The sequence below is a fragment of the Artemia sp. Qi Xiang Cuo genome, chromosome 13 (assembly GCF_049724085.1).
Source record: "Artemia sp. Qi Xiang Cuo chromosome 13, ASM4972408v1, whole genome shotgun sequence".
In the NCBI taxonomy this organism is placed as follows: domain Eukaryota; kingdom Metazoa; phylum Arthropoda; class Branchiopoda; order Anostraca; family Artemiidae; genus Artemia; species Artemia sp. Qi Xiang Cuo.
Window position 1 is genome coordinate 36,639,235 of NC_142806.1, and position 16,102 is coordinate 36,655,336.

Sequence of the window (16,102 nt, forward strand, 5' to 3'; positions counted from 1 at the left end):
TTTGGAAAAATATATTTAAAACCCCGATCATTGTTTGCATGACACTAAAGATCTACTGTACAGGAATACCCAGAACAAGACTGAAAGATGGTCTGAATCAGTGTCAATATCTTCGTATCACTCTTCACAAGGGATTCTGCTTTTCTCAACACCAAAGTTTTTCAGAGCAAGGGTATTTTTGGAATCGATTTACAGACTTTTTTTCATCCACAGCTCTGCATTTTTTTTTTCACACCAAAATTGTATCTGTTTTTTAAAGAAAAGAAGCTGATTGAGTCTGACACAAGTGGAATTACTTATCTTGTTGGACACTTTAGGATATGAGAAACTTTTGTTGGTCGAGATTCCGAATCTTCTTCCATGGTTAGCTTTTGTTGGTTTGTTGTATCTAGTTTTTGTTTAAATCCATTCCAATTTACTTTCTTCGATCGAAACTTATTGGACAGTTGATTCGTTGATTCGAACACTCTCCTAAGAGGCTCAAATTTCCCCTAAATTTTTCTTTACGACCTCCTCCGACGAATTTGGGGGCAACTTTTTTCCCTTTGGCTCTAGGTGGTTTGCAAAAAAGGATAATATTTGACAATCCGTCATCTTTCCTCCAAAAGCATGTCCTAGCCATCTGAATCTTTCTCTCATTGTAGCGCTAGAAAGTGGGGTAGAACCAAATTTTTCGTAGAGCTTTCTGCTTGAAAAATGATCAGCGAGATAGGTACCCAAATCAACCAGTAGACGGTTCTACTACAAAACCTCTAATCAAACCTCCTCCGTCTTTCTGAGTGCCCACGTTTTAGAACCATACTTGACCTCTGTCATCAATGTAGCATACCTTGGTTCGAAGCTTCGAAGACTTAAATTTCTATTCTTCCAAACTTTCTACAAATGTGAAAAAACACACTGGGCCTTGGCTATTCTACCTTTAAAATCTTCACTACATCCACCATCTTTAGTAATAATACCTTTAGTAATAATAGTAATAAAGTCAAGCTATCCGCTTGATCGAATTTCTCGTTATACAACATCACCTCTTCACCTTATTTCCAGTCAAAGCGACCTACTCTTCTTAACACTAATTTTGAATCCCATTATTGTGCCATGAGTTCTAAAAACCTCGAAAAATCATTTACTTTGCAAAATTTTCACGCAGGATGTTTAAATCATCAACACAATCAAAGTCTTAGAAAGTTTTACTTTGCCAATTGATTCCATGTTCTCCCATAGCATTTTCCACGTTCCTAAGGACAAAATTCATGACAATGACCCATTGAAATGGAGATAGAACGCAACCTTCTTTAACTGTATACCTTAAGCATATTTCCTACCTTAACCATAGCAATATATCCGCGTACATGGCACTAGTCACTTTAATGTTTTTATCTGGTATACCATACAAGGATAGGACCTTCATAAACCTCTTTTATTGGCTGAATCAAACGCTTGCTCATAATGTATAAGGCTATGGATTAATAGGGTAATGAACTTAAGGGGTATAATGCATAAGGCTAAGGACTAAAGGGGTCTGATGATTCAGGCACTCCTCAATTAATAAATTAAGAACAAACATTTGGTCGACACATCTTCTCTCATTCCTAAAACCACACTATTCTTCTCCTAAAACTTTATGCACAGCATCTCTAAGTCTGGAAAATATCACTATACTAAGTAATATACTTCTTTCACGAACCAGGCCAAGGATTTCATAATCACCCCCACTCACTCTTATCACCTTTCTTATGGAGGAGTTTAATTAAAGTTTTCCTAAAAACGATAGGTACTTCCAGTTTTCAAAAATCACATTCATAATCTTCAGTAATTCATCTCATGCTTGAAATCCACCATTTTGAAAGAGCTCATTTATTACGCAATCAGCACCTGGAGCCTTATTATTTTTGATCCTTTTTGTACTGTCTCTAATTCTGTCTTGCAAAATAAATCTTCCTTCACTTCCAAAGTGTCACGAATTTTTCCATTCTTTTCTATATCAGTTCCTGTAACTTTATTACAATTTAGCACATTCTCAAACTGCCCTACCTATCTCTTTTTAACCGTTCCTATATTTAACTGGGCCTTGTCTAGATTAACTATGTCCTCTCAGTTTTTTAACATTCCAATACAAAATTTTACTATTATGCCGTCAGGCTGGATCCTCTAGACCATCAGCAATTTTATCCATAGTTTCCACCAGTAGTGGTTTTAGGCCTCGTAATCTGAGGGGGGGGGGGGGTGGGGTATACCATAGGAGTTTAAAAATAAAAAATAAAAATAATTTAATGTCAGAAAACTGCAGGGGGCAGCATCTGCTCCTATATTTAGGCAGAAAAATACCACTGGCCTTCACTTCTCACCTCTTAAATTCACACTTTAATGCAATCTCTACTTTTCTTACACTCCTCTTATTTTATATGATCCATGACTCAAATATTTTTTGTGTTAGCCTCTCCTCTTCTCTATTAATCTCCAAGTGTTTTCACCAATATTCCAAACTGTGTTTCTAGCTTTCTTCTCTAAGACACTATTTGCTACTTCACGAACGATTTTCCTAAAGTCACTCCATCCATCTCCTACATTGTCCAATTCTAGACTTTTAGTCTGATTTTCAACTGACCTTGGAAAGTTTCTCTTAAATTCTTATCCTGGAGTCAATTAACGGCATAGCTTCCCCGAAGGTAGTTATCCTTCCTAAATTTCATCTTTAGACTAACACTAGATATCACTAGACGATGATCTTTGCTTTTAACTCCAATAACAGAACTCCTATACTCTAATATCTTGTATCGACCTTGCCAGTTTTCTGTTAACAATAAAATAATCAATAAGGCTGGCCTTCTTACCATCATGTGAGTACCATGTTAGCTAATGGGCCCTTTTATGGGCGAACACTGTATTGGTTATAACTAGCTTGTTATGCTACAAAATTGCTGTTGTCTATAACTGGTACTATTTTTTTTTCCTGCACCGAATTTACCTAGGCTAGAATACTATCTATTTTTATTTCTGTTAGCCTGGGCATTAAAATTTCCTCGTAAAAATACCATATTTCTACCTGGGATCCTGTCTATTTGTTCCTCTAGCTCTAAGTTAAACTCATGAGAGTTACTACTTACTTCGTCAGTCAGTTCCACAGGAGCATATGGGACTATGGCTGATACCTTATATTTTAGTCTTAAAATGAGCAGCAAACATTCTAATATTAATGCCTTCTCAACCTAAGCAAGACTCAGCAGCTTGCTTGTTAATCATGAGCTCTAATCCTTGCTTATACACCCCATCCTTCCTGCCTTTGAAAGTAAACCCTATATTAGCCAATTTAGCGTTTCCTGTCCCCTGGGATATGGGTCTCTGAAATTGCCACCAATACCAGTTTAAAACGTCTGGGTTCGTCAGTCAAAATATCAATATGATAGTTTTTTTTAATGTTATGACTTTCCAAGTTAAAATACCCATATTATTTAAATTATGAAATTCTTATAGCCTCGGGAAAAGCAATGGATCCTAAACCAGCGCAGGGCGTGGACTGACACATCATCTCGAGTCCATAAAAGTGCTTAAGCCAGCTTATAACCAGACAGAAAGAAGTCCCTTGGACCTTCAGTATGATTTGAGGTTTCTTGCAATTCTGCAACCATATTGGTCACAACGTGATTTTCCGAACTCAGAGATGCTCTTTTGTCAAGAAGATTCAAGATCCTTCACCAGCAATCTAAACCTATTACCACCAGTTCATTACATATCCATACCTAAAAACATTATACTACTATGGAGAGGCAGCCAATAATAGATAACTTAGCTAGGAAGAGGTTTTTCATCCCAAAAAAGCACATCAAAAGAAATAAAACCCAGAAAAATTGTAGGTGTTCGTCGTTTACTTGGCTATATTCATCCAAAGGCTAAGAACTCTTAAGTTCACCCTGCAGCGCTGATGACAGTCACTGTTCTGGCTAGGCAGACTCGTGAAATGTCCACCCTGACGCCACATAGGCATAATTTTATTTTCAGGGATAGGAACAGAGCCAGGGGCTTATGACGGAACAAAGACCTCAAACCATCTCACAACACCAGAACTGCTCCAGCTTTTTATACTTGTGTATCCTCGTCCGGGCATTCATCAGGGTTATGTCACAAGCTGTCTTTAACTCTCTCAAATTTTTTTGTAAAGATGTATAGATTTCCTTTGGCTTTTGGATTAAAATCAAGTTGCTATTTAACCATGGCTAATTGGAGAAAGAGCCAAGACAGATAGTCTGAGTGAGTGGCAAAGCTGGCATAACCCTTTTTTAGGACTGTACAAAAATTATGTCATTTTCACTTGTTGATAAAAAGTTTATCATCAATATATCCATCCTAGGGCAGAACTAAATTATATAGTCATAACAAATAAACGAACAAATAAACTTTCAAATGGGGATAAATCTATTTATTTAGACACTGAAAAAACAGGTACAAATGTCCAGATATTTCGGTCACATATACAGCGACCGTCTTCAGTAGAAATACATAGAACTAGATCGAGATTTTTGGCTCATGAGTATTCACGAGATTTATTTTGGTTCACGAGATTTATGGTTCAGTTCATGAATACACTTTTTTTAAAGACTAACCATTCATTAAAACATTTTTGGAAGAAAATAAAAACAGAAAACAACAAGTGCAAAATTATTTAGTTAACAATATTTATTCCTCAGTTAGGCATCTGCACCAAAAGTATCCTTTGGTACCCATTGATGCGATTTTTCTAACACAAAACGGGTCACGGATAGCAATTAATGGAAAACTTCAGATAAGCATGATTAGTTTCTCAGTTAATTCCAATTTTTGGTTCTACAAAGCTTTCAATTAAGAATAACGGGTGCCATTTTCAACAACTCAGTAGAAATATTTCAACGCAGCCGGTGAACCGTTACGACACATAAACTTGCATCAAAAAACGAAAGGAATTTGACGTGCCACACAAAAACGGCCGCTTTTGTGTGAAATCGCATCAGTGGGAACCCAGGGCGGGGGTAACTAATTCTTGGGTATATTGGTACTAGTTATCCATACATACTCTTTGGTCTGAATATAGCCTAAAGGGCTCGGCACAAGTAGCTGATCTCGGGAACCGATTTCAGCCTCAGTGGGCAAAGGATTGTGGTAAGAAAAATTTGCTGAAAGGAAAGTTTATTGGGCGAGATTTTCAAAACAAAAATCATGAACACCAGTAGTCAGCTGGAGTTAATTAATAGTTGCATGAGTGCTCTCAGCTTATTTCTCAGTTTAGTTCTCAGCTCAGTAGCAGGATCTTTCACCACAGACATCTCTGGCTGACTATTTGTTTGTATCCCTGTTTTTTTTTGTGATGATCATGATGAAAATCGGCGCTGATTTTGTAAATCGGTGCCGAAAACTAGAAAAATTTTCAAGCTCAAATTGACGCCGATTTTTTTTTAAATCGGCGCTGATTTGGTAAACAGTTTCCGAAATCAGCTACGTCTGCCCAGCCCTTAAATTCGTAGAAGGATATAGATGGCAGTGAAAATAAATTTCAGAATCATCAGTAGTAGTCGCCATTATTGATACCTATTAAATAAATTAATTGTAGGGAATAGGTTATTCTGTGTCATAGACACGGCATCAAATGGAAGATAAGGCAACTCTGAAAGAATTAGATGCATGGATTGAGCAGTTAAATGAGTGTAAACAACTAGCCGAAAATCAGGTCAAAACTCTATGTGAGAAGGTAGGTAGACCTAGTGGCTTTAGACCAAGTTCAAACTTAGTTTTGTACATGTTAGGCCTACAATATAACTCTTCAGATATTCCAGGTGCTACTATTCTGGATATTAGCTTACAGTTAGACCTACTCAATAGGAAACATGAAATTCTAAAATATCACAACTACAGAATTCTAAAATATTAGTTAATCATTCCTAGAAATATTTCATGGTAAAATTCTACTTTAGTTACTTTTGGCTATCTTGGAAAGGGGTTGGGTTAGGAAAATGAAACTTTCAGGGATGGATCTACATGCTAAGGTATGTCACAGGAAGGTAATTTGAACTAACTACCTCCACTCCTCCCCCCCTCTATATACAGGTAAACAACTGCACTTTACTAGCTCTTTTAGCTTACATTTTATCCTATATTACTTTCATGTATATAAATCACTACTTACCTTACACAACTTCAGCTTTTAACCTTGTTCATTAAAATATGTTCCAAAATCCTATTTTCCTTTAACATTCATCTCTTTAAACTTATTTACTATATAGCTGATCTGCTTATGAAACCCGTTTGTGATGTCAGAACTTTGTCATCATAACTGTTTTAAGGGTATAATGCAAATGCAATGGGGTAGAAGAGTGCGTTGATAAGCAAGCCATTTAAACTATTAGTTAGGGAAAGGATTTGACAAGAGATAAGACCAGTAAAAAAATCCAAATTGTTTTTAGAGGACAAATTATGTTATGAGAAGATGTTTTTATTTTTAGAGGTACATGTACTCATAAAGTTTCCGTTGAGTTTATTAATAGACTAGCATGGACTTTGTGTAGTTACAGACTCTCCATAAAACATTTAAAAGTGCAAAGATGCACCTTAGCCAGGGGGGAAGTTGTGCTTGAGGTGGATTTCTAAGGGGAGAATTTTCCTTTGGGAGGGAAATTTCAGATGAATGAATATTCTGGAGGAAATGTTACACTGGGGGGTATTGATGGAATTACTATATGAAATTCTTTTTAATTGTTTTACATTCTCTTTGCCACATTTTTTATTTGGAGATGTTCCAGGGGCTTTTTCCTGTGTGTTTTGTTTTCTGGGAAATAATTTCCACGGAAGGGGGCATTTCTGGAGTGGCCAAGAAACCGATATATAGATTAAAGTCTTATTCCAACGAAAGAATGCTAAGGAGAATTTTTCAGGGGGAGTTGTCCACAAGCAATTTTACAGAGAGGGGAGATTCTCAGCAAGGAAAGAATTGTCGGGAGGGAATTTGACGGGGGGAGGTGCACTGCATATTGGATGAAATTTCCACGGAGGATTTCTGTGAGGGGGAGGGGTATATTTCATAGAGGGTGAGCCAGATGTACTAGCATTATTTGAAAAACAAACAGAAATTATGCCATATATGAAGGGTTGCCCCTCCTCAATACCTTATTCTTTACGCTAAAGCTTGGCTGTTAACTAAAATTGAAAAAGGGGCTATTTAATTAGAATAGGAAGCTTTTTTAAAAGTGCTAACAGCTTTAGCGCAAGGTATTGAAGAGGGGCAACCCTTCATATCTGGAATAAATCTTCCAAAACTAATATGCCAATTGTGTTTTAATTTTTAATGCACTGTGATCCAAAATCAAACCAGCATTAGTTGAAAAACATTCAGAAATTAAATAAAAAACAAGTTTTATAAAAAGCTTCTAAAGTAGAATTTTGGAAAATTTTGAGTTTGGGGGGAAGGGGGATTTTCAAAACCTCTTCCCGTGATATAACGTGTCCTTTAAAAATCTCCTAAACAAAAATTTTGGAACATTTTTAATTTGGGGGGAAGGGGGATGTCAAAAATATCGTCAACTTCTATAATTTATACACTCCTGTTGAGTCTGTGATTTGTAACGCTCTATGTCTTAGCAATGTAGAAAAATTTAAAAAGCTCCTAAAGTAGAATTTTGGAACATTTTGAGTTTGGGGGAAGGAGGATTTCAAAAACATCTTCCCTTGATATAATGTGCCCCCTGAAGTCAATTCTGATGTTCTTAGCACTCTATCTTTTAGTGCTTTAGAAATATTTTAAAAGCTTCTAAAGTAGAATTTGGAAAATTTTTGAGTTTGGGGGATTTTCAAAACCTCTTCCCGGAATATAACGTGTCCTCTGAAGTCGATTCTGATGTTTGTAGCGCTCTATGTCTTAGTGCTTTAGAAATATTTAAAAAAGCTTCTGAAGGAAAATTTTGAGTTTGGGGGGAAGGAGGATTTTCAAAACCTCTTTCCGTGATATAACATGTCCTCTGAAGTTGATTCTGATGTTTTTAGCTCTCTATCTATTAGTGCTTTAGAAATATTTTAAAAGCTTCTAAAGTAGAATTTTGGAAAATTTTGATTTTGGGGGGAAGGGGGATTTTCAAAACCTCTTCCTGTGATATAACATGTCCTCTGAAGTCGATTCTGATGTTTTTAGTACTCTAACTATTAGTGGTTTTGAAATATTTAAAAAGGTTCTAAAGTAGAATTTTGGAAAATTTTGAGTTTGGGTGGAAAGAGAATTTTAAGAACATCTTCCTATAACATAATTTATCCTCTAAAGTTGATTCTGATGTTTGTAACGCTCTATGTCTTAGCGCTTTAGAAATTTAAAAATGCTTTGAAAGTAAAATTTTGGAAAAATTTGAGTTTGGGGGAAGGGGGATTTCAAAAACATCTTCCCATAACATAATTTGTCCTCTAAAGCTGATTCTGATGTTTGTAGCACTCTATGTCTTAGTGCTTTAGAACTATTTAAAAAAGCCTCTAAGGTAAAATTTTGAGTTTGGGCCAAAGGGGTATTTCAAACACATCTTCCCATGACATAACTTTCCTCTTAAGTTGATTCTGATGTTTGTAGTGCTCTGTGTCTTACCTAGACCCCAGCGCCATGCCAGTGCATCAACCAAACACCACCAACAAGAGGCTTGGTTGACCGCCACTTAAGTGTCACAACATCGCTGGCGCGCTGCCGGAAGAGGCGGCGGTGTTTGGTTGACTTTGAATTAATTTTGCGGCAATTTGCTATTGCGTCAACCGCAAAGTTGAAGCTTTTCTTTTCTCATGTGGTTTAAGCATTTCGATTTTCCTGATTAGAATTCAAGCAGGGCTTGCACTATTCCCAAATTTTTGGGGATTTCCCCAAAAATCTATGTACTACCCCAAAAAAATTTGGTTCCCCGAATCCCCAAAAATCATCCAATCATGTTGCCACCCCTATTGATTTATCACTAGTAACTATCCCTGCCAAATATTACTTTGCATACCATAATTCTTCACTACTCTCTTGTTCGTTAATTTTTGTCTCTTGTGTTACTTTGCATATAAACCAGACAGATACAATTGCAATATACACGGTTCTTCATATGCTGACAAAAGTATCATCTTTATGAGATTAAGTAATAAAAACAAGTTTTTTTTTTCAACTGAAAGTAAGGAGCGACATTAAAACTTAAAACAAACAGCAATTATACCGTATATGAAAGGGACTGTCTCCTCCTCCACGCCTTGCTCTTTACGTTACTTTAGCATAAAGAGCTAGGGGTTGAGGAGAGGACAGTCCCTTTCATATACAGAATAATTATTGCTCATTTTAAGTTTTAACATTGCTCCTTACTTTCAGTTAATAAAACTTGTTTGTTATTTAATTTCTGAACGTTTTTCAACTAATGCTGGTTTAATTTTGGCTCACAGCGCATGAAAAATGTAGACACAATTGGCACATTATTTTTGGCAAATTTATTCCGAATATGAAGGGTTGCTCCCTCCTCAATACGTTGCTCTTTACGCTAAAGCTATTAGAACTTTTAAAAAAACCTCCTAATCTATTTAAAAAGCCCCTTTTTTCAATTTTAGTTAACAGCCAAACTTTAGCATAAAGAATAAGGTATTGAGGAGGGGCAATCCTTCATATATGGCATAATTTCTGTTTTTTTTTCGAATAATGCTGCTAAATCTGGCTCATCCTCTATGAAATATACCCCTCCTGCTCATGGAACTCCTCCATGGAAATTTCATCCAACGTAAAGTGCACCCCCCCCTGTCAGATTCGCTCCAGACAATTTTTTCCTTGCTGAGAATCCCCCCTCTCTGTAAAATTGCCTGTGAACAATTCACCCTGAAAAATTCTCCTTAGTATTTTTTCGTTGGGATAAGACTTTATTCTACACATCAGTTTCTCGGTCACTCCAGAATTGCCCTCTTCCATGGAAATTATTTCCCAGAAAACAAAACGGAAAGGAAAAAGCCCCCGGAACATCTCCAAATAAAAAATTTGGCAAAGAGAATTTAAAACAATTAAAAAGAATTTCATGCAGTAGTTCTATCAATACCCCCCAGTGTAACATTTCGCCCAGAATAGTCACTCATTAGAAATTTACATCCTAGAGCAGCATTCTCCCCGTGGAAACCCACCCCAAGAACTGCTTCCCCCTGGCTATGGTGCAGCTTAGCACTTTTAAACGTTTTATGGAGAGTCCATAACTACAAGAAGTCCATGCTAGTGTTTCAATACACTCGACAGAAACTTTATGAGCACATGGACCACTAAAAATAAAAGAATCTTCTCATAACGTAATTTGTCCTGTAAAAACAATTTTGATTTTTTTACTGGTCTTATCTCTTGTCAAATCCTTTCCCTATTTAATAGTTTAAGTTGCTTGCTTATCAACGCACTGTTCTACCCCATGGCATTTGCGTTCTACCCTTACAAGGGCTATGATAACAAAGTTCTGTCATCACAAACGGGTTTCATAAGCAGATTATCTATATAGTAAATAAGTTTAAAGAGATGAATGTTAAAGGAAAATAGGATTTTGGAACATATTTTAATGAACAATGTTAAAAGCTGAAGTTGTGTAAGGTAAGCAGTGATTTATAATTATGGTAGTAATATAGGATGAAATGTGAGCTAAAACAACTAGTAATGTGCAGTAATTTACCATTATATAGAGGGGCAACTCAGCAGCAACCTTATAAGAAAATTAAAATATATTTTCTTGTGAATTATTATTGCTTCTAATCAGCAGTTGTACTAAACCAATCCTGCTCAACTCATCCTCAGGGCTATACTGTGGTGTTTCTCCTCCCCATATTATAGGGCAGACGTTTTGATATCTTTCTATTTTCCCCTTTTTTTTTTAGTTTTGTCTTTTCTTTTTTTAAATCTTTTTCCAATAAGCAATGTTTAGAAGTCCTCCAAAAAAAAAAGTCCCCCCGGATCCCAAATCAAATTCAAGTGAAAGTGTGATTGTGAAAAGATACCCATCTTGGCTGGTCAAGCACACTATCTCAAAGTTCAAATGATAGCCCCAATTCGGAGAATAGGACAATGATAAGTGTAGGGGCTAATGTAACCATAAATGATGATAATGGGTTTCAAGAGGTCCTCTCTAGAAGCTCTAAAAAAAGGAGAAAAAATATCCCCAATCAAAAACATTTCCCCTCTCCCTGCCCAAGATCCTCCCTCCAAAAACTTAGGAATTTACCTTAAAATTACTCCCACTACCCTCTTTGAAATAAAAATGATCACTGCAATAAGAGTTGCAATTTTTAAATTGCTAAAATCAATGTTCTCTCTTAATATTAACCATGATGGATCTCTGCTAATAGCTGTAGAAGATCAGAAATCAGCAGATACGATAATTAACCTAAAATCCCTTCTGAATACCCCAATTATTGAATACCCATCTAATTGGAACCCAAAACAATCACCAACAAAAAATAGTAGTTTATAATGTTCCTTCAGAAATATCTACTCAGGAGTTAAGAGAAGGGTTCTCATGTAGGGCAGGAAACACATTCCCAATTGAGGAAGCTATCCAACTTGGAAAGCCAGACTCCATTGGCTTAAGATCTAGTACATTCTTGTTGTTCACACTGAAGGATGAAATTGATGTCACAGAAAATACATTCCTATTTGGGCAAATCAAACCACACAATATTTTAATACAAACATAAGCCTATCCAGTGTCAGAAGTGTTTCAAACTGGGACACACAACAAACAAATGTAATGAAATTCTCTGAGAGTGTAGTAATTGTAAAGCTTTCCATCCTAAAGAGCTGACAACTTGCAACAACACTCAGCCTACATGCATCAATTGAAAAGGTCCACATGAATCTACAAATAAATCATTATGCTCTGCCTACAAGAAAAGAGATTTAACACTCCAAATATAAACAGAATAGGCCATCGCATACCCCTTTGCAGCAACAGAAGCAAATGCTGCCCAACGATACCAAACAAAGCCTGTAATGAAACCAACCAAAACCCCCAAGTCAAATGCCCTCAATGCATCAAGCACCCCATATAAAACACCATCTTCTAAGCCCCTAGCTCAATTCCCTATCAGAAGGAATTACCAAGCAAACAAGCTCCCTTGTCCGGTGAGATGAGGTCAGCCTGGCCCCCCCCTCCCAAGAAGAAACAAACTCGAAACACTACTAGGTATTGATCTCTTAACTAAAAAACAGGATGCCCAACCAAAAATCCCCAAATATATGCTTATTCATTCTAAACTGTAATGCAGTTCAGGCCATGAACATACATCAACTACAGAAAACAAAAATTATTGCAGAATTGGCAAAAATATACATCCCAGATGATATGCTCATTCAAGCAAAAAAAGATCTTGCTTTACTTTTAACAAAGCTGGACATTGATACACAGTCATATGAAGAATAAATCAACAACACAACATTTATCAATACTCCAATGGAATGTAAGATCACTCACAGAAAATAAGCTAAATGAACTAATATCATTTATGAATAGTAATTCCATTAATATTGCTTGCCTCCAGAAAACTCATTTAACCCAAAATCAACAAATCAAGTCTCTGGGATATACTATCCTGAGAAAGGATAGATCTTCAGAGACAAAAGGAGGTGGGGTAGCTTTATTAGTTAATAATAATATAAAATTTTGTGGCATAAATTTTCCAGATTTTGCAAATGATGTTGATGTAATTGGTATCAGTGTTTGGCTGAATAATTTAAAAACCTACATAATAAACTTTTATAACCCTAATGGCCAAACTACAGATGCCAAGGATTTCTTTAATTATATAAATAATTCTAATATGTTAAAAAAAATATCATTATTTGTGGTGACTTCAATGCCCACAGCCTTTTGTGGGGGAATAAACCAGCAAATAAAGCTGGTAAATTCAATGAGCATATGACTTCAAATAATAATGAATTAGCTGTTGCTACCCCTCCAAACCTGAATACATATTTCAACCCCAAAAGTGGCAGATTCTCCAGAATTGACCTACAAATTGTGTCATTAAATTTTTTGAACAAAATTTACATAAATAAAATTGATAGTCTATGTACTGACCTCTTTGCTATAGTTTGCTCCCTAAATGAACCTGCTGAATCTTTATCTCATACCTCCAAGTATATCAACACTAAAGCAAGTTGGTCTATGTTCCAAAATAAGCTAAATGATGAAATTACAAGTTTCACCCAAAGTTCATGCATTTCTAACACAACAGTTGACACACATGCTGAAGCCTTGACATCTTTACTAATAAATACAGCTAATCATGCTATCCCCAGGACAACACCTAAGAAAACATTCCCTAAACAAATTCCTGAAGCATGGTGGACAAATGAGTGCCTAAATAAATGGAGGATAAAAAAGGCAGCTAGGACAGAATTCATAAAAAAACCATCACCTACTACATATTTAAAAAAATTACAAGCAGAATCTAATCTAAAAAGGACTATAATAGATGCTAAATATAAATGCTGGAATAATTTTGCAAATAATCTCTCCAGAGAAATGCATGAGCCAATTATACATAAAATCATAAGCCACATCTGTGGAAAAAATACTTCCACCAACCCACTCATGTGTGAGCTTACACATATTAATACCAATTATGACAATGATAATGAAAAAGCTAACCTATTTGCAACTGTTTTTGTTAATAAGCTAACATCAAATAATCAAAACCAACTGTCCACAATTCCTATGAGTCCAAGTTCCTACCAACCACGCCCAGGATCCAAATACATAACCAATCCATTTTAAATCCAGGAATTGAATAATACAATACATCATATTAGAACCAAAACTAGCGGCAGCTATGACAATATACACCCTACATGGATAAGGAATCTCACACCTTCATACAAACAAGAATTGCTAAATTGTTATAATCATGCTTGGGCATCTTCTAGCTTCCCCAATATATGGAAATGTTCATCCCTCATACTAATCCTGAATAAAAATACACCCACACATAACTTTGTGTACTATTGGACAATAGAGATTACCCCTGTGTTTGAAACAGTAATAGAAAAAATGATAACTGCCAGACTTCACTGGTCTGTTGAAAAAAATAATATGATCACTTACCCTCAAACTGGATTCAGGGTACAACACTCCTCAACAGATGCTTTCATTTTGCTAACAAATGCAATCAATGAATCTTTCTCAAAATATACTGTGCTAGTTGCATCTCTTCTAGATTTTGGAGGGGTATATGACAATGTGAACAACCAAATCCTTGTAAAAAAAACTTGCCAATCTTGGAGTACCCCCTAAGCTAGTATCATTTACTAAATCGTTCATAGAGGTACCAAGTTTCATTGTTTGTGTTGGTTCAGCCTCTTCACCCCAAAAGACAATAACCAAAAGCCTTCCTCAGGGAGCGGTCCTCAGTTGCCTCCTATTTGCCCTATATCTCTGGGACATGAACCTACCCCACACGAATCTACAATATGCTGATGATCTAGTGCTATGGTCATCTGGCAACACCTTCCAGATAGCACAGTCAAATCTGCCAAAGTCACTTTTCCCGCTTGAAAAATTCCCTCAACATTCAGATCTACCCATTGCACCCACCAAGTCAAAAATAATCCAATTTCACCTGAAGCAAAACCATGTTAATGCAAAACTAACTCTAAATAAAACAACTATTCCAGAAGATAATCATATTAATTACCTAGGTCTCATGTTTGACCAAAAGCTTAATTTCCACCTCCACATTTCAAACACAATATAAAATGCTATAGAAAAGCAAATATACTAAAAAGACTTCTTTCCACACCCTGGGGTTGTAAGGAGAAAACCTTACTCCGGTTTTATAAATCACATATAAAACCCCATTTTGACTATGGGCTCATCGTCTATGGTGCATTTGCAAAGACCCAGATGCAAAAAATTGAAACAACACAAAATGATATAATACGTCTCATATTTGGTCTCAGGAAACCCACAAGCACCAAGTTTCTGCTTATGGAGAGTGGATTAACAACAATAAGGGAGAGACGTAGCTTTCTCTTGACATAACATCTTATAAAAATTGAATCAAATAGCTCACACACACTACATAATTGGTTAAGAAATCCAGCCATGTATAGAGGCATTGCAGATGAGTATGCCGATATTTAGAAGATGATCCCCATACCAGCAAAGTCTATTGCGCCCTCTTTCCCCCAATCCCCCCCCCATGGAATTGGTCAAGTCCTATAATAAATAATGAGTTCTCAAAGTGGAATAAAGATTTAACCCCCATTGCTTTTGTCAAGAAAATATTTACTGAACCTAATACAATTACAAAGAAAAACCATTGCCAAATATTTCTTGATGGGTCAAATATGAATGAAAAGGTTGCCAGTGATGTTTTCCTTCCTCACCTGAAAATTGCAATGGGTGAGAGATTATTTAATAATTTATCTATGTCTGCTGAGTTAAATGCCATAATCATGGCATTAGAACACCTTAAAGAAAACCAACCTTTGATTGCAAATTCAAAGAATATTATCATATATTCCGACTCTCTATCAAGCCTTGAGTTGCTGGCCTCAGGTCCTCAATATAAATTGGACATTGAAACTTGTCATTGTCTCAGTATTATTGATAATCTTGCTTCAAGTGGCATAAAAACTTACTTTCAGTACATTCCTAGCCACTCTGGCATAAGTGGTAGTCATCGGGTTGATGAAATAGACAAAAAATGCTATAAATATTGACCAGCCAAGTGGGAGACCAATCCCAATTAGATATATTTACCGATGGAGGCTATCAGATATTAATTTTAATAAGATTAATCCTATCCTTTCCCCCTTTCCCAATACGTATCTCTCTAAAATTTATCATAGAATTTGTTCTGGAACAGATGGACTAAAGTTCCTTGCATTCTCATATAAGTATTCTAATTCAAGTGGTTCAATTCCCCTATCCCTTCTTTGCAGGCATTGTAATATGAATAATGAAACAATTGACCATTGCCTATTTGAATGTAATATGCTGACGTCTGCACAACATACCTTGCTTTGTAAACTGTTAAAATGCTTCAAACACCACAAAATCTCATTATCAGCCAAGAGCCTAGCCAACTATACCTGCACACTGAGCACAGAAATCGATATCTATCATCT

General features: G+C 36.1%; 1 protein-coding gene across 1 annotated transcript in view; it reads left to right on the forward strand.

The window, feature by feature from the left end:
• Positions 1 to 5,550: 5,550 nt before the first annotated feature.
• Positions 5,551 to 16,102, forward strand: part of mts (protein phosphatase 2 catalytic subunit mts) — a 43,026-nt gene continuing 32,474 nt past the window's right edge. Inside the window, exon 1 of the mRNA XM_089099463.1 lies at positions 5,551 to 5,716. Within this exon, the coding sequence (XP_088955589.1) occupies positions 5,615 to 5,716 (102 nt within the window). The 5' untranslated portion in view covers positions 5,551 to 5,614. The remainder of the gene's footprint in view (positions 5,717 to 16,102) is intronic.